This window comes from Amphiura filiformis, chromosome 17 (genome assembly GCF_039555335.1).
Source record: "Amphiura filiformis chromosome 17, Afil_fr2py, whole genome shotgun sequence".
In the NCBI taxonomy this organism is placed as follows: domain Eukaryota; kingdom Metazoa; phylum Echinodermata; class Ophiuroidea; order Amphilepidida; family Amphiuridae; genus Amphiura; species Amphiura filiformis.
This window is the reverse complement of record NC_092644.1, coordinates 53,830,974-53,858,279: the sequence shown is the minus strand read 5'-3', so window position 1 is coordinate 53,858,279 and position 27,306 is coordinate 53,830,974. Positions and strand designations below refer to the sequence as shown.

Below are 27,306 nucleotides of genomic sequence, written 5' to 3'. Positions count from 1 at the left end.
ATTATATAAACCCCTCCCGTAATTGCTACCTTCAGTAGATAGCAAAAAATAAATTAACAAAAATAACAATATACCAAAGAGTATCAGCTTCCGCTGAAAGAATGAATTATTTTCTTTGAATGCCCTAAAATGCTATCTTTAGAAGATAGCAAAGCGAAAAACACGAGAAATCGAAAACATTGCTTATATGCGTTTTAGCTGGCTAGCGCTCAGAAACAAACATACAACAGGCCGAATGCAAAGCTATGGCAAGATTATTATCTTGCTAGGTCGTGGCACTTCCGTACTATCAACATATTTTTAGTTAAAAATCCATGACCCACTTTTACCACCACATGACTGCCAAAAGAATAGCCTTCCATATTGTATTAAAGTCAATGCAAACAAAAGGTGAATATTACCAAGGAATATATTGTGTATATATGCTCAATGACCCGGCGAATCAGTATTCATTATATGCATGCATTTTATTTCTTGCAAGTTCAAGGTTACAGTACAACTTTCGTGAATACAATTCGTATAAGTTCAGAGCGAGTCAGTGATCAGCTGTTATTTGCATGGCTTGTCATAAGTTTGCGAGTTCAAAGCATTCGGCTTTTACTATGTAGGGATGGCAAGATTATTTTAAAAAGTGATCAGAAGTTAACTTCAACTTCAACACTTCAAGAAGAACAACTTAAGAAGGAATAAGCAGAACCGGGTTTGATAATTATGAGTACATCTATATGGTATAACTTACTATTATTACTAATGTCACCTGTGCACCTAGCAAGTGTAAGTATTTTTGTGTTTATTACAAGTGGCAGTGTATATGCTGTACGTGTATGTAGGGGTGCAATGTGGGTGGGGGTGTGTGTGGGGAGGGTATACGATGGTGTGGGGACTGGAGAGGGATGGGGTTAGGGTCAGGTGAATGATGCGTAGCCGTGTCTTCCTGACTTTTCTACTAGGCTACATAGTGAATGAAAATAGTATACCGATATTACGATTGCATGTGTGCTATCTACTGAAGACAGGTTAATTGTTTGTTTACTAGTTTCAGCAAAGAGCGCCAGTAAATGAACAATTGAAACATCGTCTCCAACAATCTCCCCAACACCGTCACCGAGTGAGCCGCAATCGTCAAAGAGGTAAGCCTAGGCCTATATAATAGTAGACTAAAATTTGTAACTAAACTGTACATTATTTCAAAACATATGATCCCATACCCTTAAACATGTTACCAGGTAGTCCCCCGTAATGATGTATCTTTTTCTTTCCCTGCACTGAAAAGGTAAATATTACTCGTCTAACTTGTCCTTTCTTACTTTTCCTTTTCAACTTCTTTCTTTCCTTCTTCTCCATAATTTTGTTCCCATTTTGTATATCTGCTGCTTAGCTTGTGAATTCCCATTTCCTTGTTCCAAATCCCGTTCCCATTATTTTTGCTTTTTGTAAGTTTGTTTAAAAAAGATTTGTTGTCTATAAGCCTTTATAACAATTCGGAAAAATTAAGTTCATCAACCAATGATATTAACAAGTTCCATTTGTCTTATAAAGTTTATTTGTTTGTTTGTTTCAAAACAAAATATGTTTCCTAATAATTGTTACTGATATTAATATATAGACTCCAAGAGAACATTTGAAGACAAAGTTGACTTCATCGTTACGCCAATCATTGTGGAACTTGTTATCGTTGCTGACGAGACTTTTTATGATTACCATGGAAACGACACGGAACACTATATTATCACTGTCATGACCACGGTAAGGTTTTTGTAAAATTAACTTTTTTTTTCTATATCAAGATGATCAACCTATTTAAAGAACAAAAAAACAAAAACAATTAAACATAAGTAAAATACACAATTATGTTACTCATTTTTTTTATCAATAAACGCCTTTCAAAACGAGGACGTGCATGTGGACACATCCAATACCATTAATGTGTACACTCATAAATATGCGAGGATATCTAAATTTACAGTACTAACCCTGACCCGGCAAGTGAGGACAAAGTTATACATTTTGTGTATAAAATTATTAATATCCTTAGTCAAAATGACAATTGTTACGGAAACGGCAAGAATCAAAATGACTAGAAATATGTAATGTGTCCTCATTTTGATACGGTATTTTTGTATTTCTTAATAATTATATGGGTGCGGAAGTGTACAGTTATGTAGCTCAAATTAGCAAACGGGATTTATGTTTCGGCTCTCCAATGTATTCGTTTTATTTTCAGGTGCAGAAGCTTTGGCTAAGTCCTACTTTGGGTGCCAACGTCACTTTACAAATCAACAGATTGATTGTTTTACCTCAACAACCAGTATGTATGACAACATTCACCTACCTGTATTATTCATAAAATCACAAGATAAGCCGTTGCTATAAATCGGACGTATTATACCAGTGGACTAAAATTCAGGTTGAAAACTAAATGTCATTCTCCAAGCAATTCTCCCTCAGATCCTGGTACAAAGACCGGAATGTCAGATGGTTTAACAACGGTAAATTATTAGCATCCCGGCCCCTCATAATACAAAATCGTATACATTATTGTTTAATCTAATATATCAGATTAAACAATAATCTATACGATTTGTATATATTATACCTTAATTGAGAGTACCTCTGCATCATGTTATTATTATGATAATGATAGTAATGTTTCCTTAAAATATTTATAGGAAGACTTAGTCCCTGATGAAGATGCTGATTTGTATCTGAAAAGGTTCTGCAATTGGAAAAGGGAATTGCCCTTTCTTTATGGCGATAATTTGCACTATGATGTTGCTCTTTTGATTACAAGGTAAGACACAACTTTTTGGGTTTAACATTATACATGTTATATAATATTATCTACTGAAGACAATACGTATTACGGATTTGCTAAATTAGTTTGCTATCTGCTGAAGATAGCATATTGTTCTAGTTTACTATAGTTTACTTACTCCCTACTGAAGACTGTATTATACATATAATACTGATTTGCTACTCTGCTATCTACTGAAGATAGCATATTGTTCTGATCTACTATAGTTTACTATCTACTGAAGACAGTATCATACATGTAATACTGATTTGCTAGTTTACTATCTACTGAAGATAGCATGTTGTTCAGATTTACTATAGTTTACTATCTACTGAAGACAGCATTATACATGTAATACTTATTTGCTAGTGTGCTATCTACTGAAGATAGCATATTGTTCTGATTTACTATAGCTTACTCTCTACTGAAGATAGTATTATACATGTAATACTGATTTGCTAGTTTGCTATCTACTGAAGATAGCAGATTGTTCTGATTTACTATATTTTACTCTCTACTGAAGACAGTATTATACATGTAATACAGATTTGCTAGTTTACTATCGGCTGAAGATAGTACTAAAGTATATTGTTCTAATTTACTATAATTTACTATCTACTGAAGACAGTATATACATGTAATATTGATTTGCTAGTTTACTATCTGCTGACGATAATTTACTATAGTTTACTCTCTACTGAAGATAGTATTATACATGTAATACTGATTTGCTAGTTTACTATCAACTGAAAATAGCAAGTTGTTCTGATTTATACAATAGCTTACTATCTACTGAAGATAGTATTATACATGTAATACTGATTTGCTAGTTTGCTATCTACTGAAGATAGCATATTGTTCTGATTTACTATAGTTTACTCTCTACTGAAGATGGTATTATACATGTAATACTGATTTGCTAGTTTGCTATCTACTGAAGATAGCATATTGTTATGATTTACTATAGTTTACTCTCTACTGAAGACAGTATTATACATGTAATACAGATTTGCTAGTTTACTATCTGCTGAAGATAGTACTAAAGTATATTGTTCTAATTTACTATAATTTACTATCTACTGAAGACAGTATATACATGTAATATTGATTTGCTAGTTTACTATCTGCTGACGATAATTTACTATAGTTTAATATCTACTGAAGATAGTATTATACATGTAATACTGATTTGCTACTTTGCTATTTGCTGAAGATAGCATATTGTTCTAATTTACTATAGTTTACTATCTACTGAAGATAGTATTATACATATCATACTGATTTGCTAGTTTGCTATCTACTGAAGATAGCATATTGTTATGGTTTACTATAGTTTACTATCTACTGAAGATAGCATTATACATGTAATACTGATTTGCTAGTTTGCTATCTGCTGAAGATAGCATATTGTTATGGTTGTCTATAGTTTACTATCTATTGAAGACAGCATTACATGTAATAATTATTTGCTACTTGTTATCTTCTTAAGAGCTCGGCTCAAGGCAATATATTATTCCAAGCTAGTTTACTCATGATCTACTGAAGACAACATTACACGTAATACTGATTTGCTAGTTTGCTATATTGAAAATAGCATATTATTTTGATTTACTATAGTTTACTATCTACTGATGAAGACAGCATTTGTTATTTGCTATATCTACTGAAAATAGCATATTGTTAGGTGCCTATCTACACGTATACTGATTTGTTCTTTTATCTACTTAAGATAAGCATATTCCTCTAATTTACTATAGTATGATATATATTGAAGAAAGCACCACAATTAATACTTTAACACTGATTTGCTAGTACAGTTTACTGTTGAAAATATCATACAATTATTCTGAATTAATACAGTTTACTCTCTACTAAAATCAGCATCGCATTTAATACTAATTTGGTAGTTTGTCATCTTCTGAAGATAGCATATTGTTCTTATCAGCTTATGTAGACCTAAAAATGATTTGCTATCTACTACAGCCTAAAAATGCATACAATATTAGTAACAATGGATCGTTTTAAATTTTAAAATGGTTCTCGAGCTGTCTTGTATGTGGAGCCTTAAGGTGTTCTACAAATAAAAGAAAATGGTTAGGAAAGGCTAGAAACAACCATTTTGGGGGTTAACATACAGGAAAGCCAAGAACCTTTTTTTTTTTTTCTAAGAGTGTATTATTGATACTGTTATAATTAATTTGTCATTGTGATATACTAGTTTGCTATCTGCTAAAGATAGCAGTTGATCTGTAGTATCAATGCATTGTCATACACAATTTCACATAACATCTCTCTTTTCAACTGAATACAAATATTACTCAACTATGTATCTTTGACATAATTTCAATACAGGACAAATCTGCATATTGGCGGGAATTACGATGCTACCGGTATAGGCTATATCCTGGGTGCATGTGACCCACGGCATCAGTGTAGCATCAACCAAGATACTCATCCTATGGGGCTAGCAATGACCATAGCACACGAGATTGGACACAAGTATGTATCATGTTGTTGAGGTTTGTTTGTGTGTAGACCATAATAAAAAATTGTCAAAATCTGGAAGAAAATTAGCCTACTACCAATCAACATCACATGTTATTATAGAAAAACAAAAGTTACACTGGCTACACTGACCTACCCTCTAATTGTTTAGAGGAAAAACAATAAAACTTTTTTTCCTCCATGCTATGAGTTTTGCATCAATTAAAAAAAACACACCCCGAAACTGCAGTTCATTTGGAGGGGGTTCAAACGGGGCCTCAGATACTGATCGAAGGGTTTTTAAAAGCTCTCGACATCCGTCCGAACAACAAGGGTCTATGTTGATAATATCACCTATAATTTCCACATGATTAGATTCTAATTTTGAATAAATGAATATATGCATATATCTCATCTCATCTTATCTTGTCTTGTCTCATCTTATCTCATCTCATTTTATCGAATCTCATCTTATTTCAGTTTAGGAATGTGGCATGATGGGTTTCACAATGCTGCCTTATGCCCAGACAGAACATTTCTTATGAGCGGTTACTCTGTTGGTGGACCTCGTTCTCTCATATGGTCACAGTGTAGCAGACAATCTATGACGGATTTCCTAAGGTATTGAAGAAGAAGTTAAATCATTCGAGTAAGAGGAAGGGAGAGGGCTGAAGAGGGAGAGCGAGGGGTGAGATCGGTAGAGGGGAGAGGGAGAGAGTGAGTGAGGAAGAGAGAAATGGGGAGGAAGAACAAGCAGGAGGGAGAGAGACAGAGACAGCGTAACAGAAAATTGGAAAGAGGATGATCGAGAATGAGATAAAGACCAACAGATATACATGCAAAAAATGGGCCTAATCCCAGCAAACACAAATATGTTTTAAAACGTTATACACTTGTTACAAATGTGTTGTGATTTTGGTAAAGACGTTTTGATAACATTTAAATATTGGGTTATATAATTGTCACAAATTTTGTTTTAAAATGTCAAAATGTTATTATAAAGTATGCAATATATTTTGTCAACCCGCAATAATAACATTACGTTAGAATGTTAATACACATGTTCAAGATGTTTTTGAATGTTATTAAACCGTTTTACTCCCTTTACTCGTCATTTAAATGTTTTCTGTAAAAGTTTTGTGTTTGTTGGGATGTTATTGATCAAGAAGAGGAAAGTATATGTGTTCATCTTCTGATATTACTCTTCTCACCGCTCATGTCGGGAAAAATCGCATTGGAGATAAATCGTTTTATGTTTTGGCACCCACACTCTGGAACAGCCTCCCAAGAACCACCAGGGAGGCATGCACACTGCCTAGCTTCAAGAAAGTTTTGAAGTCTCATTTTTATCCATCGTATTGACTCTGTTTTTGTTATTGCTTTGTTTTTACGGCGCTTTGATCAAGTTGGAAAGGCGCCCTATTATATGTTGTATGTATATATATGGTTGCCATATATCTATTTAGAAACAAAATATAATTTTTCTTTCAGATCATCTAACGCTGACTGTCTAAAGAACCAATCATCAGAGCCTTTATTTAACCTAGTCCACCCAAGTCCAGATTTACCAGGATATCTGTATGATGCTGATTTCCAGTGTCGTGTTCTTTATGGAAGTAAAGCAAGAGACTGTTCTGAATGGATTGGAGAGGTGAAAACTATAAATGTGTAGACTTACACCATAAACATGATAAGCTTCCATAAGAAAAAAGATTAAAATTTGTTCAAGCTTCCATAAACTTATAATTTTGTCTTGCTATCACATTAATCAGTTGGTAATTTTAATACTATTATGCAGGGGTAGCATTAGAGATTTTCTTTCTCTATATCATTTTTTAAACATTGTTTCACCCTCTTCCTATATCATTTGACAAAATAGTTGGTCCATATATCAATCAAATCTCATTGAAAATTAATGTTAATTTTTTTTTTAAATCTTTTTTTTTTCCAGAAAAAGTGCGGAGAGTTGAGATGCTTCCCTGCTGGCAGTAGTAAGAAATGTGAAACAGAGAAAAGACCACCGTTGGATGGAACAACATGTGGACCCAACGCAGTACGTATTCTTGAAATCCAAATACATGAAAATAGAGAACATGGACTTCAAACAATATATACAAAACATACGCACAATTTAAAACAAAAGCAATAACAATGATTCATTATAATTCCAATATTTCGAAAGTGATGTCTGTTCTTTTTAAAAATTGCATTACTAATGTCGAATCCAAATACTGTCGGTGATATGAAAAGCAAGATACGCCAACATTCCTAAATAACTTCGAGAAGAAAATTAACAAAACAAAACAAAACCCCTAAAATTAGCCGAGACAAACCTTTATGCAATGACCTTCTCATGAATTTGTCTTTTTTGTGTTGAATAAAAGGTTGATTCCTGTCATAATACCTTTCTCTTACTAATTTGTCAGTTTTTTTATCTTAAATTACCTCTATTTTTAAGAATAAATCTAACATAATAATACTTTTGTTTTAATACAGATATGTCTATCAGGGTATTGTAGAATTCAGCCATCATCAAAACCGGACACTGAAAAGGAACTCCAGAACAAATCTATTCCACTTCGACTGATAACGTTTTCTAACCAAGAGAAAATAATATCAAATGACAAAATACCAAAGAAACAACTGAACTCAAATATAAATGCACACCAAAGATTTACAAATCATAACGCCCGCCAAATTCAAGATGGATCCAAGACTGAGCAAAGGATGAGAGAAGACATTGGACAATTAATGGTAGCCTATGTGATAATTATGGTTTTGGTATTTGTCTTCATTGTTGTAATAGTACGGAAAAGAAGACTTTGTCGACTTAGAACTTTGTAAGATAATCCAGTAAACACAATACAAAAATATTTAAACAAAAAACGTTTGAGTGTTGGGTTATAGGTGTAGAACATTTTAATCAAATTCAGACATTTTTTTGAAAACTTGGTGCAAAACATACATACTAACACAATGTAAAGTGTAACTTAACTGTAACATCTTAATGCAAGAAAAGTATACATTTTTGGGATATAAAATGGTCCATGAATCTAAACATAACACAGATAATGGTGCAAAAAATTGTGTAAACACAGTAGGCCCTCCTTAAAGGAAAATGAAAAATCCAAAATGTCGCTTTTTTGTAATATAGACACTGCATAATTTCCAGGAATATTTTTACTTTCATTTTTTGGATACTGGACTTATTTTTAATTATTGACCACAAAAGGCCAATCTTTGACTAAAATGACTTTTTAGCCAAAAATGGTTAAAAGTCATATTTTGGCCTTAGATAATTCACAAAATAATAGCCACTATCCAAAAAAAGGAACCCCCCCCCAAAAAAAAACCCACACACACAAAAACAAACAAACTAAACAACAAAAACGTTCCTGGAATGTTATGTTTTAAAACATTCTATATAAGCCTATCAAAAAATGCTTTTAAAATGTTGTCAAACTGTTATCGTAGAATATTTTTGCTGTTGTCAGCATTATGTAACAATGCTTTGTGGCAACTTTTAAAATGTTATTAAAATGTTTTATAACATTTATATATCCCACATTTACACCTTTTTTTCCCTTTTAAAAATGATACAAAAACATTTTGTACTTGCTAGGGTACTTCAGGTGATACTATAATAACTCAACTGGGGCCATACTCGTTTAGACAGGACCCTTCCCCCACCCCTTATCCCAAAGAGTTGACAGTTAATACAGTGTCTATGGCAAACTTCATAATTTCATCCCTTGTAAATGGTGTTTGTTTGCTCCCCTTCCCCTTACCACCCTGCAATTCCGAAGGGTTTGTTATACTACTGACGTACTAGATGTACTAGGAATGAACTGGAAAATACAAGATCATTCATGATTTTATGACAAATTTATTGCATCCATAATTTCTTCAAATATAAATGAAGACTAAAAAGATACACTTTGAAAAAGTAGACACTTCAAAATCAATATCATGCAAATTGTAGGCTTCCTTTAACTAATACACACACAAACATAAGAATGCTGTCAAAACTCCATCATGTTAGGCCAAAAACGAAACAAGTTTATATCCAGTAGCACACATATTGCTTTCTGGCGGCGTTCAAAAATCATTAAAACTAGGAAAATAAGGAAAAGAAAGAGCTAGAAATAATTTTCGATCATCAGTTGAACCAGGAACGATTCTATTACAATTTGTAAATCTAACATTATTCTTATTATGGTGTTGTTTGGTTGTTTGCATGTGTTTTTCTTTGTGTATTAAATTTAAAAAAAAAACCACATTGCATGTTGCAGTTTTTTTTGTATTCAAAAACGAAAATAAAAAACAGCATAGACCTGCTACTGGAAACCTTAGAGGCTGTATCAAAATGATTGGTACCCAAATGCCACAATGATGCTTTTGAAATGACAAGAATTGATATAATTGAATACCAAATTAAAAAGACTAGTTTGCTCTGACGTCAGGGCAAAGGCGCATTGTGATTAGTTGCTGACCTGCGCAGTATGGCATTTTTGGTGTGGTTGACAGGACGTCATACGCAAACTAGTCTTTTTAATTTTGTCTTCACTCAGGGACTGCCTTTGAGGAGAGCGAGAGCAATCACTCTCTACTGCTCTCCTTAAATCTAATATAGGAGAGTGGTTTTTAGCTCTCCTTAGTTGACCATTCTCTCCTTATATTCTATGGTAATGCTCTAAACAGCCCTCCTTAAAGGCTCCAGAAGAGCTATTTAATGCTCTCCTGCAAATTCCAAAAGACATTCCCTGCCAGGGTTTTCTTTAAGCATTTTGCTGAAGGGGTATTTTCAAATTTTTTTGACCCTTTCACTTGTGAATTTTTCCTCTGAAGGAGTCAAAAACATTGCCCAAGGGGTATTTTTATAATATTATTTTTGAAGACATTTTTAACAATATGTGTGTTTTTGGAGCCATAGGCGTAGATCCGGCGGGGGGTGGGGGATCTCCCCAATATTTTGCCAAGGGATGGTCCATACAATCATCCCCCAATGTTGACGCCTGTATGTGGGTTTCTGACCAAATTAACCTCATATTTGGCCATTTTAGCCCCAAAAGTGCACATTTTTGTGCGCTTCTCGCGAATTTATTCCACTTTTGCACCATATTTCAACAGTTTAGCTTCAAAATTGCAAAACTTTTTAAAACTTTTTGTACCATTAGCTTATTCTTTCTCCAAAAGGTGCTGGATTCACTATACTTCAAGACACCCCCTCCCCCCGAGTCAAAAAGAAATCGACACCACTGTTTGGAGCAGTGGCGGATCTAGAGCAGTCAGAAGGGGTGGGGGAAATTTTAGAAGAAAATAATAATATTTAAAGATACCCCCTGAGAAGTAAGAAGCTTTTGCAAAATGAAGACCTAATTGAAGCAATTTGGTGGATCATTTTGGCAATATTAATGTGTAAAATGTTAGTTTAAAAAAGCCGAACATTTGTGAAATGTTCATGGAGTCTTTCGTGGACGGCAAGTTTTCCCTATTATGGTAGCCCTATAAATTGTGTTAAACATAAATTGGCAAATGTCGAAAGCAGAAGTTAAAGTTGCCATTTGTTTATCAACTACGCAGGGTGACGTTCCCCCCTTAGAACTTGGAAAAATTTGCAAAATGAAGACCTAATTGAAGGGATTTGGTGGACCATTTTGGCACTATTACTGTGTAAAATTTAAATTAAGTTGAAAAGCTGAAAATTGTGAAATGCCGGTCCATAAAGCCTTTCGTTGTCCTACATATCGGGAGTATAGGTCCTAAATGCCAAAAGCCGAGAATAAATACACAATATCAGGTGTTTCTCTATTCAATTCTTGCAATATTTGAACGCGTACGTTTTCAAGATTTTGTACGCATTAGACTTTGGGACTAGGGATTTGAAGGAGTCAGAAAAGTGCCTGAACGCGTAAATACGCGTGTTTTGTGCGTTAAAGAAAACCCTGTTCCCTGCTTCAATTATAGTTTCATTACCATTTTAATAAAACAATTTATAAATTAGGTGGCTCAAAGCCTGGTTCCTATTCACTATAAACTGATGGGTAGCAATCATTTTGATACATCTTGTATATCTTGTTTTGTTTGAAGTATGAAGTAATGTCAAGGTGTAGTATACTTGAATATATCTATACAGACCTATTATAAAGGTAATACTATTCTACACCTTGATGCAACTTCATATTTCAAAGTTTGTAGTGTTGCAGCAAGTTGCAACTAGGGTTAGCGGTGACCTGCTGAGTCCAGGGGTCCAAATTTAAGAAATAAAGGGTAATGCATTATCCTTTACACGCAAATAATGTGTCCGAGGCAGTAAAAACGTAAATAATGGGTGAGGCGCAGCCGAACCCCATTATTTAAACGATTTTACCGCTGAGGACACATTATTTGCGTGTAAAGGATAATGCTGCACCTTTTATTTCTATTCTATTACCAGAAAATAGTGCGATTTAAAGAGAAAATATCATTTTTTGGTTCAAATATTTTAAGTTGTTTACTTCAAGGTGGTGCGCGTACGCGTAAGTGACAGCGGGTATCGCGTAACCAAGCGTAATGCTGCGCGTAGAATGTGTTTCGGCGCTTGACCCATTATTGCAGAATAATGGGCTCTCACGTGACGTGTTTTAACAAATCACGTGCACGATTTTGAATAATGGGTCGTGGAGGTAATAGAATGACAAATAAAGGGGTCCAGGCATCTAATTCTACACAGACGTACAAAATTAAGGGGTCGAAATCATGGGGACCTGCCAAATCAAGGAGTCCTGGACCCCAAGACCCCTTAAAACGCTACCCCTGGTTGCAACTGTAGCATCCATGCACAATGATTAATTACACACTGAAATTTGCAATATGGAGAAAATATACAGATAATTGTCTATAACATCTTTTCATTACAGATGTCAAAATTATCTATGATAATGCTACAGGCTCATTCAAGTCCTTCAAGTATTCTGTGAGATTCAAAACTGTTCTACAGTATTGTCTCAATCCCAAACAATTTAATATACTAAAGTTAATTCTTTATTACTTCCGTGTTCCGAGCTGTGCGCCAAGCGTAGACGACCGTACACGCAGAAGAAATAAACAATCACGCTGATTGGCTGATCAATGGACTTGACAACAAGCTGGTTGACCCATTGTTGTCGGCGCGGCGAACTTTGTCACTTCTACGGGATCGCAATTCACCAGCGCGAACCCGAACCACGTAAGTAATAAAAAATTAACTTTATAAATATCACAAATAGTTTGTATTTACAAATAAGTCAGTGCAGCTGCTAAACAACTGAGACTTAAAGACCCATTCAGTGATCCCAGAGCAAGTAATTAATAAAAAATTAAAATTGTTTACAAATTGCTTAAAAGTGAAGGATAAGTCATTCAAATTGTCATTTGGTATTTTTGAAATGACAAATTTAGCAAAAAACAAAGAAACCAGCAATTCAAATACATGTAGCTAATTTAGATACTGTCAGTCTCTAAATTACAGATTCGTGTAAAATATCTTATTTTGTCTTAAATACACGGCTCTCGACTGAACCACTTGCAGGCTATGTTAGCACATCTATGACATGACAAAGGTACCAAAATCTGAATTTTTATGATTTTTACGATCGTCCGGATGAGCAAATCACTGAATGGGCCTTTAAACCTTTATGCTGAAAACTTGTGTAAATATATTAATTTGGTTTTTATAGAATGATATAAAATATAAAACTGGATTGTTACATCATATAATTTAAAATTATTAATTAATTCTGATTATTAATAAAATTACAAAAAGTTCCTCAAATATAATTAATTATGACACAGAATTTGCATATATAGGGTGTTCAAGAATTGATGTACCCCTTCATATGATGACGTATTACTTGGTACTTAAATCAATTGAAAATGATTTAATTTGTGATTTAAAAGTGAGCTTAACTTAAAATTTATTTTCTCCATTTTTTTCGAAGACGTCTTGCACATGTTGGGTCCAGTAATCGTTGACAAGCACCCCCAACGTCTCTGCATGTGGAATTCCAGCATCTTGTTGGAATCAATAATCAATCAATAATGAACAGCATTAATTAGTGGGATTTGGCTTGTTTTTTGACACCAGTATTTTACCCACATCTTAAGTGTTTCAACAACTTCCTTGGTTGTTTTCCCAACTCTTTAAAGCTTATGCAATTTTTTTTCTTGATGAATTTTTGGTTCTTTCTTTCTTGCCTCTAAGCGCCATCTTAAATGTCCAGCACAATCTTGGGAACTTCCGGTATAATTAATTTTCACCAATTCACAAAAATATCCAGAACTCAGCGAAAACTTGGTCAATTTTGATGAACTAAAAAGGTAGAGAAAGCTTAAGATGCAATCAAGACATGTGTATGTGTATTTGAGTTGCATCACAATTTTTTCTTCCACTAATAATATGATAACGAAAAGGGGTAGGGGTACATCAATTCTTGAACATCCTATACTATGATTGCATATTATGTAATGACTACATATTATTCATAATTGTTTTAATATTTTAATAATACTATATGCTAAAAATAAACCTATATGGTGAGGGGAAAAACCCTGATCTACGGGCCCGACCGACCCAGAATTTGTGTTTTGGAGAATTTTTATTTTAAGGTAATTTTATCCTCCAGAAAACAAACAAACAAAAAAATGCTCGACCAACTGACCCTACTTGAAAGGTCTGTCTGCCCGTAGAACAGTGTTTTTTTTTATCGCCTAATATTTTAAAAACTAGAATATTTCTTTGGATTATTGCATCAATATATTCATTCAGTAAAAGTTTCCTCTACATAATTATAAACATTGTTATTTGCATAGCATAATTATAAATATTGTTATTTGCATAGCATAATCATATACATATTCATAAATTTGAATTGCATATATTACATCTTTATGTTTTCACTGATTGGCCAATGAGCCATCTATAATCTACATACACAATTAAATCTACAAAGCACAATTCACTTCAAATATAAGCAAGATTAGCACTTAAAGTCTGAACAATATGATCATTTAAAAACAGATATAAACACCCTTCAATAAAAACTTTTTGAAGTTTCAACTTCATTTGCATAAAACATATATTTTGTATAGCATATCTTTGAAAGTTGAATAGGTTATGTATAAATAATATTACACAAGTTGGTTTCACATATTGCTCAAATATGATGAAATCTTTTGAATGGATGTCATCATATTATCTACAATGTTCAGTAGAAAGGCTACTCATATAATTTGATCAGCTTGTAATCGGCAGGCCTTATACCATCGTGGATTAATATGATATAGGTGACATCTCCCCAGACACATCATAAGTTATTAATTCAAGTCCTACTTTCTATAACATGCACAATATACATGTAGACCAGACAGGTCAACTACAGCACTCTTAACCTGGATCCAAATTTCGGTGTAGTGGTAAAAGCCTAACAATTTCCGCCGATTATGAGCTGATCAAACTATAATCAAATTTAATCTCATTTATTGCAGTTTCATAACATCACATGCAAAGCTATTAGGCTATTTCAATTTAACACAATCTTTTAAACAAAATATTCCTACAAGCAACATAATTATTTATCACTGTAATTTCTTACATACAAAAGAATGTTAGTCATGATCTAATGGTTTTGCTTTTCGTTTTTAAAAAGCGGTCTCTACAGTTGAGACCTGTCTACCTGACAAAAATAATCATTAATTGTCAATTTGTCATTCTGAAGATAATCTAACATAATATTGTGGACAGTAAAATGCAAGACAGTCATTAATGCACATAAATTACTGTACACAGTGATATGTCTACCAATGGTGTAGCCATGAATTTTTACCAAAGGGGAGGGTCAGAAGCGGCCATGCGACTACAAAATTGACGGCAATTGGAAAAAACAAGGCCTCAAAATCTAAAATATTATAGTGGCAAGCATCCAGGGGTAGGGAGTCACTTGGCTATGTCACTTAAGGACCATTCACAAATTAGGGGGGGGGGGGGCTGCTGCAAAAGAAATTTCATCGCTAAAATTTTTCGGGCCCCCTCTTTTGAGATCTCAAAAATGTTAGGGTCCCCCTTTTTGACATGAAAATTATGGATCAACTCCATAGAAAAGCATATAAACTCAATTTTCCCAGGAAAATTTGGGGCCCCCCTTTTTGCATCAGCCCCCCTAACAAGTGTTTGTGAACGGTCCCTTATGTCTACATACTTTGGTGATATCGTAACATGTAAATATAGATACCTTTGAGTACACTCATCCAAAGGTTTCATGAGGTAGTTGGAAAAGGATACACCAGGCTTTCAAAGCGTCCCATCAAAAACAAAGCAATAATTGTGTCTGAATTCCCAGTGAAATCTCTGGTGTCAAGATAACAACAGAGTGGGAGATAAGATGTGAGATATCAGAAATGGCTATACATTTTGATAGCTGGAATGTATTTAATATTGGCAAGTGGGTATAAAATATAAAATTATATAATATAAAATATTTGTTTCATGGCTGGAAGCGTCTTTGGTTATCTAACCTATTCATGGAATGTTGGAAGACAAATAAATAAATAAATATATAATACTGTTGGTTTGATCCATTTTGTGACAAGACACTTAGCACAATGTTTAGCAAACCCTTGGGCCTGAATCCCATGAAAATCACTACAGGCCCACTGATATGCTACCATGCAGGCCTGCAGAGCCCATGAAAGGTTGTCACCAAAGTCAGTAAGACAGACTCAATGCTGACTTCAATATTAATCCATTACAACACCTGTTGTTGTTTGTGAGTCTGAAGTCTTACAAAGTGTCAACAAATGTGGACCAGTGTAACATCATAATTTTACCATTTGAGTTTGGCCTACGAGATTTCAAACCCAAGGGCTACAAAGATTTTAGCTTATTTGGGCACTGCCTATATCCAAGGCAAGCAGATATATATATAAAAATTTGTTAATAAGCATATGTGCCTATTAACAAGTTTTCAAGGTAGTTTGTTAAACATTTTCATTTAATTTACAAATATCTGTGTTACAAAAAAATGAAAAATGAACAAACTACCCTAAAAATTGGTTCTTGGACATGCAACTTGGTAATGGGCACATATGCTAATTAACACATTTTAATGGTATATACTTTGATAAGGTACATGTAAGCAATAATTAAAAACCTAACCCTCCACAAAATGAAAGCAAGGATCCATGAGCACAAGAAACATATGAATTTCCCCCTATTATTTCAGTGGCATGATTAAAGGGTTGCTTCTTTGCTTTGATCCCAGATGTAGAACTCATACAAAAGATGTAACTATTACTCTGTAATGCAAACCACATTGTAATCAGAATGCAATGCAATCTATATTATGCATTTCATATTTTGTGAATTGAGAGTAAACAAGCTTCTGCATTGATGGGTTATATACCTACAGCTACCTACTTCATATTCCAAGGAAGAAAGACAAGGGCCTAACATAAGAACCTTGAGGAACTCCCTCATTCTATTTCAGTGCTGCAATCAATGCCTCTTTGTTTGCTTTTACCCATGATGTGAAATCCATCACATCGGGAACCATACGTCTTGTTGTGTCCAAGTTGAACCTTAAATCACCTCGCTGGATGTATTCAAACATATTGGCCATGTCTTCACTGCCTGGGAAATTCAGTGCCTTCATCTGGCTAAAAATCATCTGAAAATAAGCATTTATACAAAATGTTACAAGGCTAGATAATCTGTAGTTTGTGTTTTGTTTTGTGTTCAGAAGTTACTTTTGCTGGATTGGCTTACATTTGGTTGAAGTGAGTGAAAACCCCAAATAGCACTAATAATAAGCAAAGAAAATATAGAACTTGAATATTTGAGCCAGGTATATAAACTTGATGCAGGGAACAAGAAAAATAAAAATAAAAACTAATGCAGTACATGTATGCAAACCATGGACGTGTACAACCACTGCACTAGTAAAAATCCAAAACATAATAGAAATTGACTCCTGCATTAAATCGTGAGATGCCAATGTTGAATTTTGAGGGAAGAAGGGCAAGGGTTATTACACATGGCTTGGTTGGAGCTGTCCACTGCTGACAGTGGTATGTCAAAATAAGATCAGGGAAAGAAACTGTATCACCACTTACCAGCGATACTGGCTATTCAGGGGGTAAAATAGGTTTGGATTTTTAAGGACATATCCATCCATATGAGATCTTTAATTTTGTAACTTAAATAGACAAAAAACCTCCATGGATCTTACTCTGGCATCCTCAAAGGCATATGGTCTCAGTTCTGTGGACAGAATATCAGCCATCTCCTTGATTGTCCTCTTGTCTCCTACAAGGTTGAAAGTTTTATTCATACATTCATCTTGGTGGTTGAAGATGTAATGTACAGCTTTGCCTAGATCTCCCATATCCAGCATATTAAGGGATACATCACCCATTGGAAGACCTGTGTGAAAGGAATAATATAGAAAGCTATAATGAAATCTGCCATACAAGAGTGTGAGGTTGTTAACTGATTTCATATCTATACATTACAGTGGGTAAAGATGCTCTGTCACAATATTTTAGCTACAATATAATCAATTACAAATTTTATTGGTGTTCCAATGATATTCATACTAAACTGAGCTCAAAAAGAAACTTATAATTTTTCACAACTTGTGAATCACAAGGTCATATCTTAAAATAGTGTCAATCAAAATGAACCAAAATTACACACAGGTTTACTTTAATACTCTACTCAAAACACATGTCAGTTACCATGCAGTTGTCCAACTGACACAACAGCAAAATGCACTGTCATGGGACAGCTTCCTGGAAGTTCCTCCACTTTCACAGCCCAAAATTTGGCACCCAGCACAAATAACTTTGAAAATGCACACAAGATCCTTGCACAGATGATAAAACGGTGCTGCTTTCTGCTTTTCATACACATTTTTCATGAAACAGGGCTGGGCTGTGAATGTGGTCCAGGAAGCTGTTCCATGTCAGTGCATTTTGCTGTTGTGTCAGTTGGGTAACTGCTTGGTTACTGACATGTGTTAAGAGTAGAGTATTGAAGTAAACCTGTGTGTAATTTTGGTTCAATTTGATGGACAGGATTTCAAGATATGACCTTGTGAAAAATTATAAGTTTCTTTTTGAGCTCAGTTTATATACATATGATACATATAGTAGTCTCATTGCCGATTAATGCTGGTTTCATACTTCATACCCCTTGCTGCTCAGTGGCGCACGGGCATTGCAGACAGATGAACACAATGACGGCTTGTCATTGGTTGATGCGTCATGCTGCTTGCCGCAGCGGCAAGTGGCAGGAAAGTCTGACAGGGCCATTATAGAGCTTTATGTCACAGGTCTTGTTTACATTTTTATCATCAGAAGGCAAGAACAAAATAAATTACTCATATTATATAAAACACTGTGACAAAATTATATTGGTGAGATTTGAATTGCAAAAAAAAAACAACAAAAAAACAGAGCAACTTACAAAGTTTAAAGGCATGTTCCTTCACTTTCTGAAAAGCATGTTTATTAGTCAACAGCTGGTTGTATGCAAATGGCAGCATAACCCCTGTCAATGGCAGATCTCTTTCTTTCATAAAGGTATAAATTCTTGCTTTGGAATCCCAGTGTCTTGCTTTGCCTCCCGTTACATCTCGAACACCTGGTGTTGTACTGAAAACCACATGTTGTATTTTCAAAATCATACACACATCTGCTATATTTTCTCCTAATCTATATTCATCCTCTTCTGGGTCAGGAGATGAGAAGTCTGTACTGGTCACTACAAAGCAGCCATGGACATCTTTCAAGGCATCTTTTATACTGGAACGGTCTTTTAGGTTAGCTGTAACAACCTGCATGGAAAAATATTACATTAGGCAAATAAATGTCCAGTCCTTGTTTTTGAATATATGCTAGGCAATCTCTGATCACCAAAAAAAACTGGTCCCCGCTAGTTGAGTAAACTGGAGCGGTTAGTAAACTGGAGTGATTTATGATAAACGGTGAGGGTAATGATTGTGTCTTGGTGTAGATTGATTATTTATTCTATAATAATTTTATTACCTGGAAATTTGTAGAATTAAGAATTTCCCCTGAAGAACTTATTTGTAAGGTCTTCCTCAATTCCCCAGACCCCATGTTGGAAGTTAGACCGCACATCATGTGCATGTCACCGTTGGGGGGGCAAGAAATCTTTAGCGAGCTGAAAGGGGGGGGGCAAGCAATTTTGGCAAGCCGAGAGAGACAAGCGATTTTGGCACACATTCTTGGGCGCCTTTTAAATAAAACGCTCTAAAAGGGAAAACCGTCTGAAAATATGCAAATTTTCCTGCTAAGCTTTTCAAACATGTATAGACCATTTAAGGTTTGCAAATTGGGATCCCAAAAATTTGGTATGTGCAAGGGTGGGGGCAAAGATTTTTTAGGCGGGTCGAGAGGGGGGGGGCAGCGATTTTTGGCGAGCCGAGGGGGCTCAACTCATAATTATTGCACAACCCCTTATATTTAGAAGGTGCGACATTTGAAATGTAAAATAATACCGGGTTATATAATGTAATAATAAAAATATTTCCTTGCCCCCTCGGCCATCTCTGAAACAAATTTGTATATCCCTAATCCCCCCTGCTGTGGGGCCCCTCTGAACACTACGATCCTGTCTACAAAACTGTAGGGGCTAAAGGATTGTGTATAAATGTAATGTATAAAAAACATTTCTCTGGCCTGTTCACTTAAACTTCTTTCCTGCTATATAATAATGTTGTAAGTGATAATGTTGTAAGGTTGTGCAATAGAACTGATTTATAATATTCCTTGTATAACCTGACCAATGTCCCTTTTTAAGCAACTCTAATTTCACATAAAGCAGAAAAGGGAATACCCCTATGTTTGACATATTATAAACCCCACTACATGTACATACATGTATAACTGTCTGATGTGAGAAGTGATGTTTAGTTTTTGTTACTCTATGTCAATGAACTTTTAACACTCATAAAAGTTCCCTGACCTTTGCATTAAACTTAATTAATTAATTGCTTACTCCTTAATTCATAACAAATAAAGTATCCTATATTTTAAGTCATATTAAGCTACAAATGGAAAAAAATGTGTGGAGTTGAATAATAGCGTGGTTTTATTGGGAGAGGGAGCCAAAAGTTTTTACACCTTCCTTTTATTTATCTATATGGTCATTTTCACGGTAAAGGGTGTAACTTTTGATTTTTAGGGTCAAAATTTCAAACCACTTAAATATGTTTCTGTTTACTGTAATCATGCATAGAAGCAACTTAAATTCCAGTAAAATAGTGTTTCAAGGCTTAAACCTTTTGATTTCTGATAAAAAATTTGACATTTCCATAACATTTTGGTTAAAATCTAAGAAAAAATGTATTTTACATAAGCTCAGAAAATTATGACATGAAAGCTGGAATACATGTGAAATCCCATTCCAAAGTAAGTCAACAGATATAAGTTAAATTTTATACCATGTTTTGCTATGTTTGTAATTGCAATTTTGAAAATTTTTAACATCAAGGGTCATTTGCAATGGAAATTTCCCAACCTTAAACATATTTTTTAAGTTTTAATTGGGTTCCTAAAATAATTTAAATGTCTAACTTCATGTACAAATACTACTTGATGAAAGGAACCTCCCAGCCAAGTTTCACAGAAATTGGAGTTATTTTTAGAATTGGCAATTCAAGCGATTTGTGTTTCGGAGGCTTCAGTTAACAACACAGGTGATCATAAAAGTAAAATATTTGGCTAACTACTACAAGTTGACATGAAAAATAGGTAAAAAATATCACAATTACCAATTTTCATGCTTTGCTTCTAAGTATTGAATTTCAGTTGTGACAAAAATTAAATTATCACAGCAAGTCATTTTTTTTTGTTTCGGAGGCTTCATGTTTACAATGGTTAAACATGGCAGAAGTAGTTTTTTGAAAACAACACTGTTGGGATCATCTAAGCTGTTATTTTCTTGTGTGTATTGAATCAATGATTCTATCGGCAGATATTGCAGATTTATAACATGATAATTTTTTCACCCATTTGTTAAGTATGGTGTTATTTGCATGTGAAGCCTCCGAAACGGGCTTTCTTGGATATCAGTATATTTTTCAAGCATTAACCATAATATCAATTTTTTTTAATTTTATGACATTCTGCACATATCATGCAACAATTACAATGCAGATATCAATATGGAACATACCAATTTAGATATGCATAGATGATAATTAAGTTTACTGTTGTTTGGAGGCTTCATTTGTTTCGGAGGCTTCAATTGTTAACGGAAAGTTTGTATTGGGTCCCATTTTCAAACGGTGATATATATCTCCATGATTTAAAAAACAAGTGACTTGAGGATCTACTTTGCTACATTTTGATAAATAGATTGGATGAGCTCTTTTATTTATATTTGCCCAAGCTTGCTGAACAGTTTGTTTCGGAGACTACAAAAAAGTTAACGGAAAATCGGCTCTTTGAAGTCAAGATTTTATAAAAATTTTAAAAGCTTGCAAATCAACTAATTTTTGTTACCCATTTCAAGTTAAGATATCAACTGTTATGAATCAAGAAGAAGTGAAGAAATAACCAAGAATTATGAACCAAAGCTATACCCACAAAGTTTGTTAACAATTGTTAACGGAAAATGAAGCCTCCGAAACGACAAATATCGAAGTCCGGTTCTCAAAAATACAGGGCTGTTCACAATTAAATCTAATGTGGCAGTGTTTACTGAACATATGACCGTACTTTCAGGATAAGAAAAATTATCCATGAACTAACTGAAGAAAACACAGGGTTTTACAAAATGTTACTGTTTTTTACAGTTTTCAAAATGGCAATATTAGGTACATTTAAGCCTGCTAAAACTGAACGCAGTAACTCCCGAAGATGATTATGCTACCCAAGGTAGCTGCTAACTAGATGACTTATGTGGCCAAAAATCATGGAATTCTGTGGCTTTATTAGAAAACTACGGATCAAAATGTTAAAAATCCAAAGTTACACCCTTTACCGTGAAAATGACCATATAATAATACGCTATTCTCTGTCTCTCTGTCTGTAGATCTGTCTGTCTGTCTGTCTGTGACTGCTAATGTGAGGCTGTTGTAGGTCGTACGGGGCCCAAACTTGGTGGGTGGGTGTCGTTCTGTCCTGGCAAGAAGAAGTTTATGTTCGTTAAGTCATCTGACCCCGGGTCCCCTCCCAGGGGTCATCTGAGGTCAAATTACTAAAACTGTCGTGTGAGGCCGTCGTGATGTCTTACGGGCCCAAACTCTGTGGGTGGGTGTAGTTCTATCCTGGTAAGAAGAAGTTTATGTTCGTTAAGTCATCTGACCCCGGGGCCCCCTCCCAGGGGTCATCTGAGGTCAAATTATTAAAAACAGTTGTATGGGCATGAAAGTTGGTAGGTACAGACAACATTTAGAGCCAAAATTTTAGGTCATTTTGGGGTCATCCGAGGTTACCTTGGGTTTAACGGAGGCAAAATAACTATAAATTGTCGTATGGGCATGAAACTTGGTGGGTACAGACAACATTTAGAGCCACAATTTTGGAAGGTCATCTTGGGGTCATCTGAGGTCACCACGGGTCATCTAAGGTCAAATTAGTAAAAACTGTCGTATGGGCATGAAACTTGGTGGGTACAGTCAACATTTAGAGCCAAATTTTTGAAAGGTAATTTTGGGGTAACCAGAGGTCATCTGAGGTCAAATTAGTAAAAACTGTCATATGGGCATGAAACTTGGTGGGTAGATTCACCATCAGCCAGGTAATCGCGCCCGGCCGAGAACCGCCAAATATGGGTAACCGCCTAGTATAGATATATTCATATAAAATATGAAATGTTTTAAAGTACAGTACACCAATTGAATTAGCTTGAATTGTAAAGTGCATCTTAAGCATCAACACTTAGTGTAAGAAAGGACAAAATTGCATAAAAAAGAAACATTCAAACCATCTTAAATTTAATGTTTACATCCAGAATGTAGAATAAGGGGGTTCTTTGAGCCTTACTCAAAAAGTCAAATTTGCTCCCAGGAGTCCCAGATAGTTTCACATTCGAGGCGAAAGTCCAAAGACATCAAAATCTACTAGAAATCAATGAAGAATGTACTGTGTAAACTGTATAAGCAATGGAAGTTCTGAAGTAAACACAGCCGATTACGATAGGTGAAGTAGGGGGTGGAGATTTTTTAGCAGGCTGAGAGGGGCAGTAGCAGGAGGGGGAAAGTAATTTTGGACAGGCTGAGGGTGGGGGAGCTCATAATTATTGCACAGTCCAAGTTATATAAATAAAACTTAAATGTCTGGGCCTGGTAAGTATAAATAAATGATGGTCCAAGAATTAATAAAATCTGAAGACCCCTCCCCACATGAACATGAATATAGTTTGCACACTGGTTGCATAAACACATCTGACTTTGCAACTCAAATATAATACTCTCTAAGACTGAGATGGCATGATTCTTTTATCCTATATATTTTTTTAATTTTGCAATTTATACATACCTGAGCCCCAAGGTTAGCTAGCTCTTGCGCTTGACTGATATCTTGTGTGATGGCCCTGACTTTATATTGTGGATCTTTGAGTAGACATCTTGCTACAGTACTACCCTGATCATTTGCTGCTCCAAACACTGCAATCATTTTAGGGGCTGCCATGTTATATCTGCATCAAAACAATACATAAAAATTAAAGTCAATATTTTTTTAGGCAAGATCATAAATTATGCTGATACTACAATGTGAATACAAGTATGTGTATTGGCATGTATTGAGAAACGTACAGTCTGAGGGGATGGGTAAGCATACTAGCTTGGTTTGGGTCAGTGTCCAAAATATTAAAGCACCTATTCACTTAATAATTTTGTACCATACAAGTTGTAGTAACTACAATTTCTACAAATTTCAAACGTTTGAGGACTTGTTCTCAAGTTGTAGATACTCCCGTAGGGTGCCTCCATCCAGGGAATAAATTATTTTGGCAAAAAGTTTTGGCAAAAAGTCCACTCCACGACTATGTACATGTGAACATGGTGATGAATGCACGCCAAATCGTGGTGACACATACACATAGCTCCTTGGAACTCATGGTCGGAGCCATGAGTTCCAATTATTGGAACTAGTACCATACAGGAATCTATACATTGATTTTTTTATTTAACCAAGTGCCATCGCATCTATGAGCTTTACGTTAATTGAAACAGGTAGGCCTATAGGATGCGCCACACAATTGAATAGATTGCTGATCCCCAGAGGTCAGCAACTGTTTTAACACATTAGGCTATTGAAACTTGCTGTTGAGTTTAGCGTCCCATTTTTTCAGCTCATAATGAGGCAACTATTTCATTATTCATTATTTTCAATGTTTCATTATCAGCGGCCTTTTACCAATGCTTATGCGCTTTTGTTCATTCTTATTGGGTATCACCAGTCGCAATATAATGTCACAAACACACATAAACATTTATAAAAGTATAATTATCTTGCTTTTTGTTTTTCAAGTTTTAAAACAAAGTGAACAAACTAAATGTATTCCGAAGTATACCATGCCAGTCTTCTTCACTCCAATTTGTACTAACTTCTCCGTGATACATTTGAGGATAGGGGAAATGGGGGGGTTGACTCATTAAATACAAAAATAACAATCATGCAGAACATTATGAAATAAATTTTCGGCACCAATTTGTCAAAACTAGGTCTTTTCTAGTTAAATTATTTACAACATCAACAATCTGGTAAAAACATTTTGGCTAGGTTGATTTCTCTTTTAGTCTACCCTGGTATCCCAAAGGTATAATTGAAATAATTGGATAGAGCAAGGGTCAAAAACCTGTATATTTTTAATGCTAAAATATTTAGATGGATTCATCTAATAGTTCTCAAGGCTTTCTATAGTTTTTGAAGGGTTCAAATATAAAAAAGGGTTTAAAAATTTGCAGAACAAATTTTCTTTCTTGTTTAGTAGTAATTTGCAAAATAATGAATTATTTTCAGATTTTACATCTCAAACGCGGCACAAAATTCATAACGCGGGCGGTGGACGCTAAACTCAGAATCAAGTTTCAAGTGCCTTAATAATTGCCTATTTGTCACAATATATACAAGTTCTTACACTTCTTACCTAGAATTAGGTGCATGAAAATTGCATATTCATAATCTTCACATTTATCATATAAATACTCTGCAACATTCACTCGACCAAGCCCACCGAATCTTAAATTTAAAATCTAACATTGTAGTATTACCATTAGTAGAATAAGTTCTTTACGTACAAGCGTGTATACATGTACTTCTATAAATCGTAGTGCGTACTTCTTTAAAATAGTCGTGAAGACGGACATGTACTTGGGCTACAATCAGCGATATCACTTCTTCTTCTTCTTCTTCTCGGATACTGCTTAACGTCCCAAGTGGAATAAGGCAAGCAGGAATTTGCGCATGCGTGTGATTTTCTTAGTCTCTTATGTTGCTTTCCTTTGCTTTGAAGAAGCTGTGTAGTGCTTCCTTGAATTGTTCAGTGCTGGTGATTTCAGTTATGTTGTGTGGGAGGTCATTCCAGTCTCTCACAGTTCTCGCACATATGAGTACTTGTAAATGTCGGTGCGTGTTTGGTGCTGGGTGAATGATCGTGAATTAGATCGCCGAGTAAGCCGTTGAGCCGGTAACAAATCTGAGTGAACTGGCAGTGCCAGGTGGCCCCTAATGATTTGTGCAAGATGGATAAGCGTTGAATCTTCCTGCGTGTCGACAGCATCTCCCAATCAAGTTCCTTCATCATGTCCGACACACTAGATTTCCAATCGTAATTATTGGAAACCATACGCGCTGCACGCCTTTGTATCTTGCCAACCTTCTTTATCTGTTCAGCGGTGTGCGGGTCCCAGACCCCAGAACAATATTCTAGGGTGGGTCTCACAAGTGCCTTATAGGCAGCTACCTTGGTGTCTTTGGTGCATGAACTAAGGTTCCTGCGTATAAACCCTAAAGTTTTATTTGCGGAGTTCACGGTTCTGTCAATGTGGGTATTCCATTTTAGATCCTGGGTGATATCCACGCCTAAGTATGTGTGAGATGAAGTCTCTTGAAGTACTGAGCCCCCGAGAGTGTACTGAGTAACTAAGCTTGACTTTGAAGCCGGTATGTCGTAGCACATAACATTTTGCAATATTGAAAGACATTTTCCATTTCTTTTGCCAAGAAGACAATGTGTTGAGGTCTTCTTGCAATGACATAGAATCAGTTTGTGAGTGTATGGATTTATAAATAATACAATCATCCGCAAATAAGCGGGTGGTACACTGGAGTTCATCAGGCAAGTCACTTTGAATGAGAGTTTACATGAATTAATACAGCCAATAGGTCATACCTAGAAAAGATAGAATTCAACATGAGAAAAACAATTGACTTCTTAATACTATTAAAACTTCTACATCTGCAGTATTTGTCCAAAAATAACAATCACAAAAATTGACTTGTGTCTGGAATAAATATTTATAATTTCACTATTTAAAATTTGTATCACAATCAAGAATGATCTACTGTCCACCGGTACTACGGGTAGCACAAATGCTGTGATATGCACTTGTTCATATGTAGCTTACTCAAGACAAAGTACAATCTATTTTTTCACGTCATGACTAGTGAGTTTTTTAACTTTTCATGTTTTCAACAAAAAAAAATGAAGCTTGCCTTACTAAAGTTATACTTTGTGACTCAGTCATGGTCTGATAAATGACGACATGCACAAAATGTTCATTCAAAATTAAATATAATATATTCATTGAATTCAATATTAAATTAATGCTCATGAATTTCTTACCCCTTCTTCGATTATGCAGCTAAAACGTTCACACTTCTGTGTGAAATTGTCCGTTGCCTGGTACGCTAAAAGTGAAGTTACATAATCATCGGGTCAAAGGTTAATTGATTGAATGTGATTCTACATTCAGAAAAGTTCTTCTAATTGAATCAGGATTTTTGACATTTTGAATAATCTTGTTGAATTTGTT

The 27,306-nt window shown here is 34.9% G+C and overlaps 2 protein-coding genes across 3 annotated transcripts; one reads left to right on the top strand and one right to left on the bottom strand.

Moving 5' to 3' along the window:
* Window positions 1–529: 529 nt before the first annotated feature.
* LOC140137981 (A disintegrin and metalloproteinase with thrombospondin motifs 17-like) lies at window positions 530–9,487 on the top strand. 2 transcript variants are annotated; one of them, XM_072159809.1, is made up of 10 exons: window positions 530–774; window positions 1,043–1,130; window positions 1,607–1,746; window positions 2,225–2,308; window positions 2,670–2,791; window positions 5,147–5,293; window positions 5,759–5,899; window positions 6,770–6,929; window positions 7,230–7,331; window positions 7,775–9,487. In XM_072159809.1, exons 1-10 carry the CDS (start codon window positions 712–714, stop codon window positions 8,120–8,122), a joined length of 1,395 nt encoding a protein of 464 aa, XP_072015910.1. In that variant the 5' UTR covers window positions 530–711; the 3' UTR covers window positions 8,123–9,487. The 2 variants fall into 2 exon arrangements, with proteins under 2 accessions (XP_072015910.1, XP_072015909.1); XM_072159808.1 differs by having other exon boundaries at window positions 1,037–1,130.
* A 4,644-nt stretch (window positions 9,488–14,131) lies between these two features.
* LOC140137979 (nmrA-like family domain-containing protein 1) lies at window positions 14,132–27,193 on the bottom strand. Its single transcript, XM_072159806.1, has 5 exons — window positions 27,117–27,193; window positions 23,804–23,963; window positions 18,759–19,128; window positions 17,521–17,714; window positions 14,132–16,959 (listed from the first exon to the last, which is right to left on the bottom strand). Exons 2-5 carry the CDS (start codon window positions 23,954–23,956, stop codon window positions 16,771–16,773), a joined length of 906 nt encoding a protein of 301 aa, XP_072015907.1. The 5' UTR covers window positions 23,957–23,963; window positions 27,117–27,193; the 3' UTR covers window positions 14,132–16,770.
* Between the last annotated feature and the right edge of the window lie 113 nt (window positions 27,194–27,306).

What these genes read in the sequence shown, in the direction of transcription:
- LOC140137979 (XM_072159806.1), bottom strand. Translation starts at nt 23,956, where the DNA reads ATGGCAGCCCCTAAAATGATTGCAGTGTTTGGAGCAGCAAATGATCAG. An exon ending in GGAACATGCCTTTAAACTTT is followed by an intron (nt 17,715 to 18,758) that starts GTAAGTTGCTCT and finishes CCTTTCACACAG; the next exon opens with GTCTTCCAATGGGTGATGTA. An exon ending in ATGCCTTTGAGGATGCCAGA is followed by an intron (nt 16,960 to 17,520) that starts GTAAGATCCATG and finishes GCTTATTTTCAG; the next exon opens with ATGATTTTTAGCCAGATGAA.
- LOC140137981 (XM_072159808.1), top strand. Translation starts at nt 712, where the DNA reads ATGAGTACATCTATATGGTATAACTTACTATTATTACTAATGTCACCT. An exon ending in CACCTGTGCACCTAGCAAGT is followed by an intron (nt 775 to 1,036) that starts GTAAGTATTTTT and finishes TTTGTTTACTAG; the next exon opens with TTTCAGCAAAGAGCGCCAGT. An exon ending in TCTATGACGGATTTCCTAAG is followed by an intron (nt 5,900 to 6,769) that starts GTATTGAAGAAG and finishes TTTTTCTTTCAG; the next exon opens with ATCATCTAACGCTGACTGTC.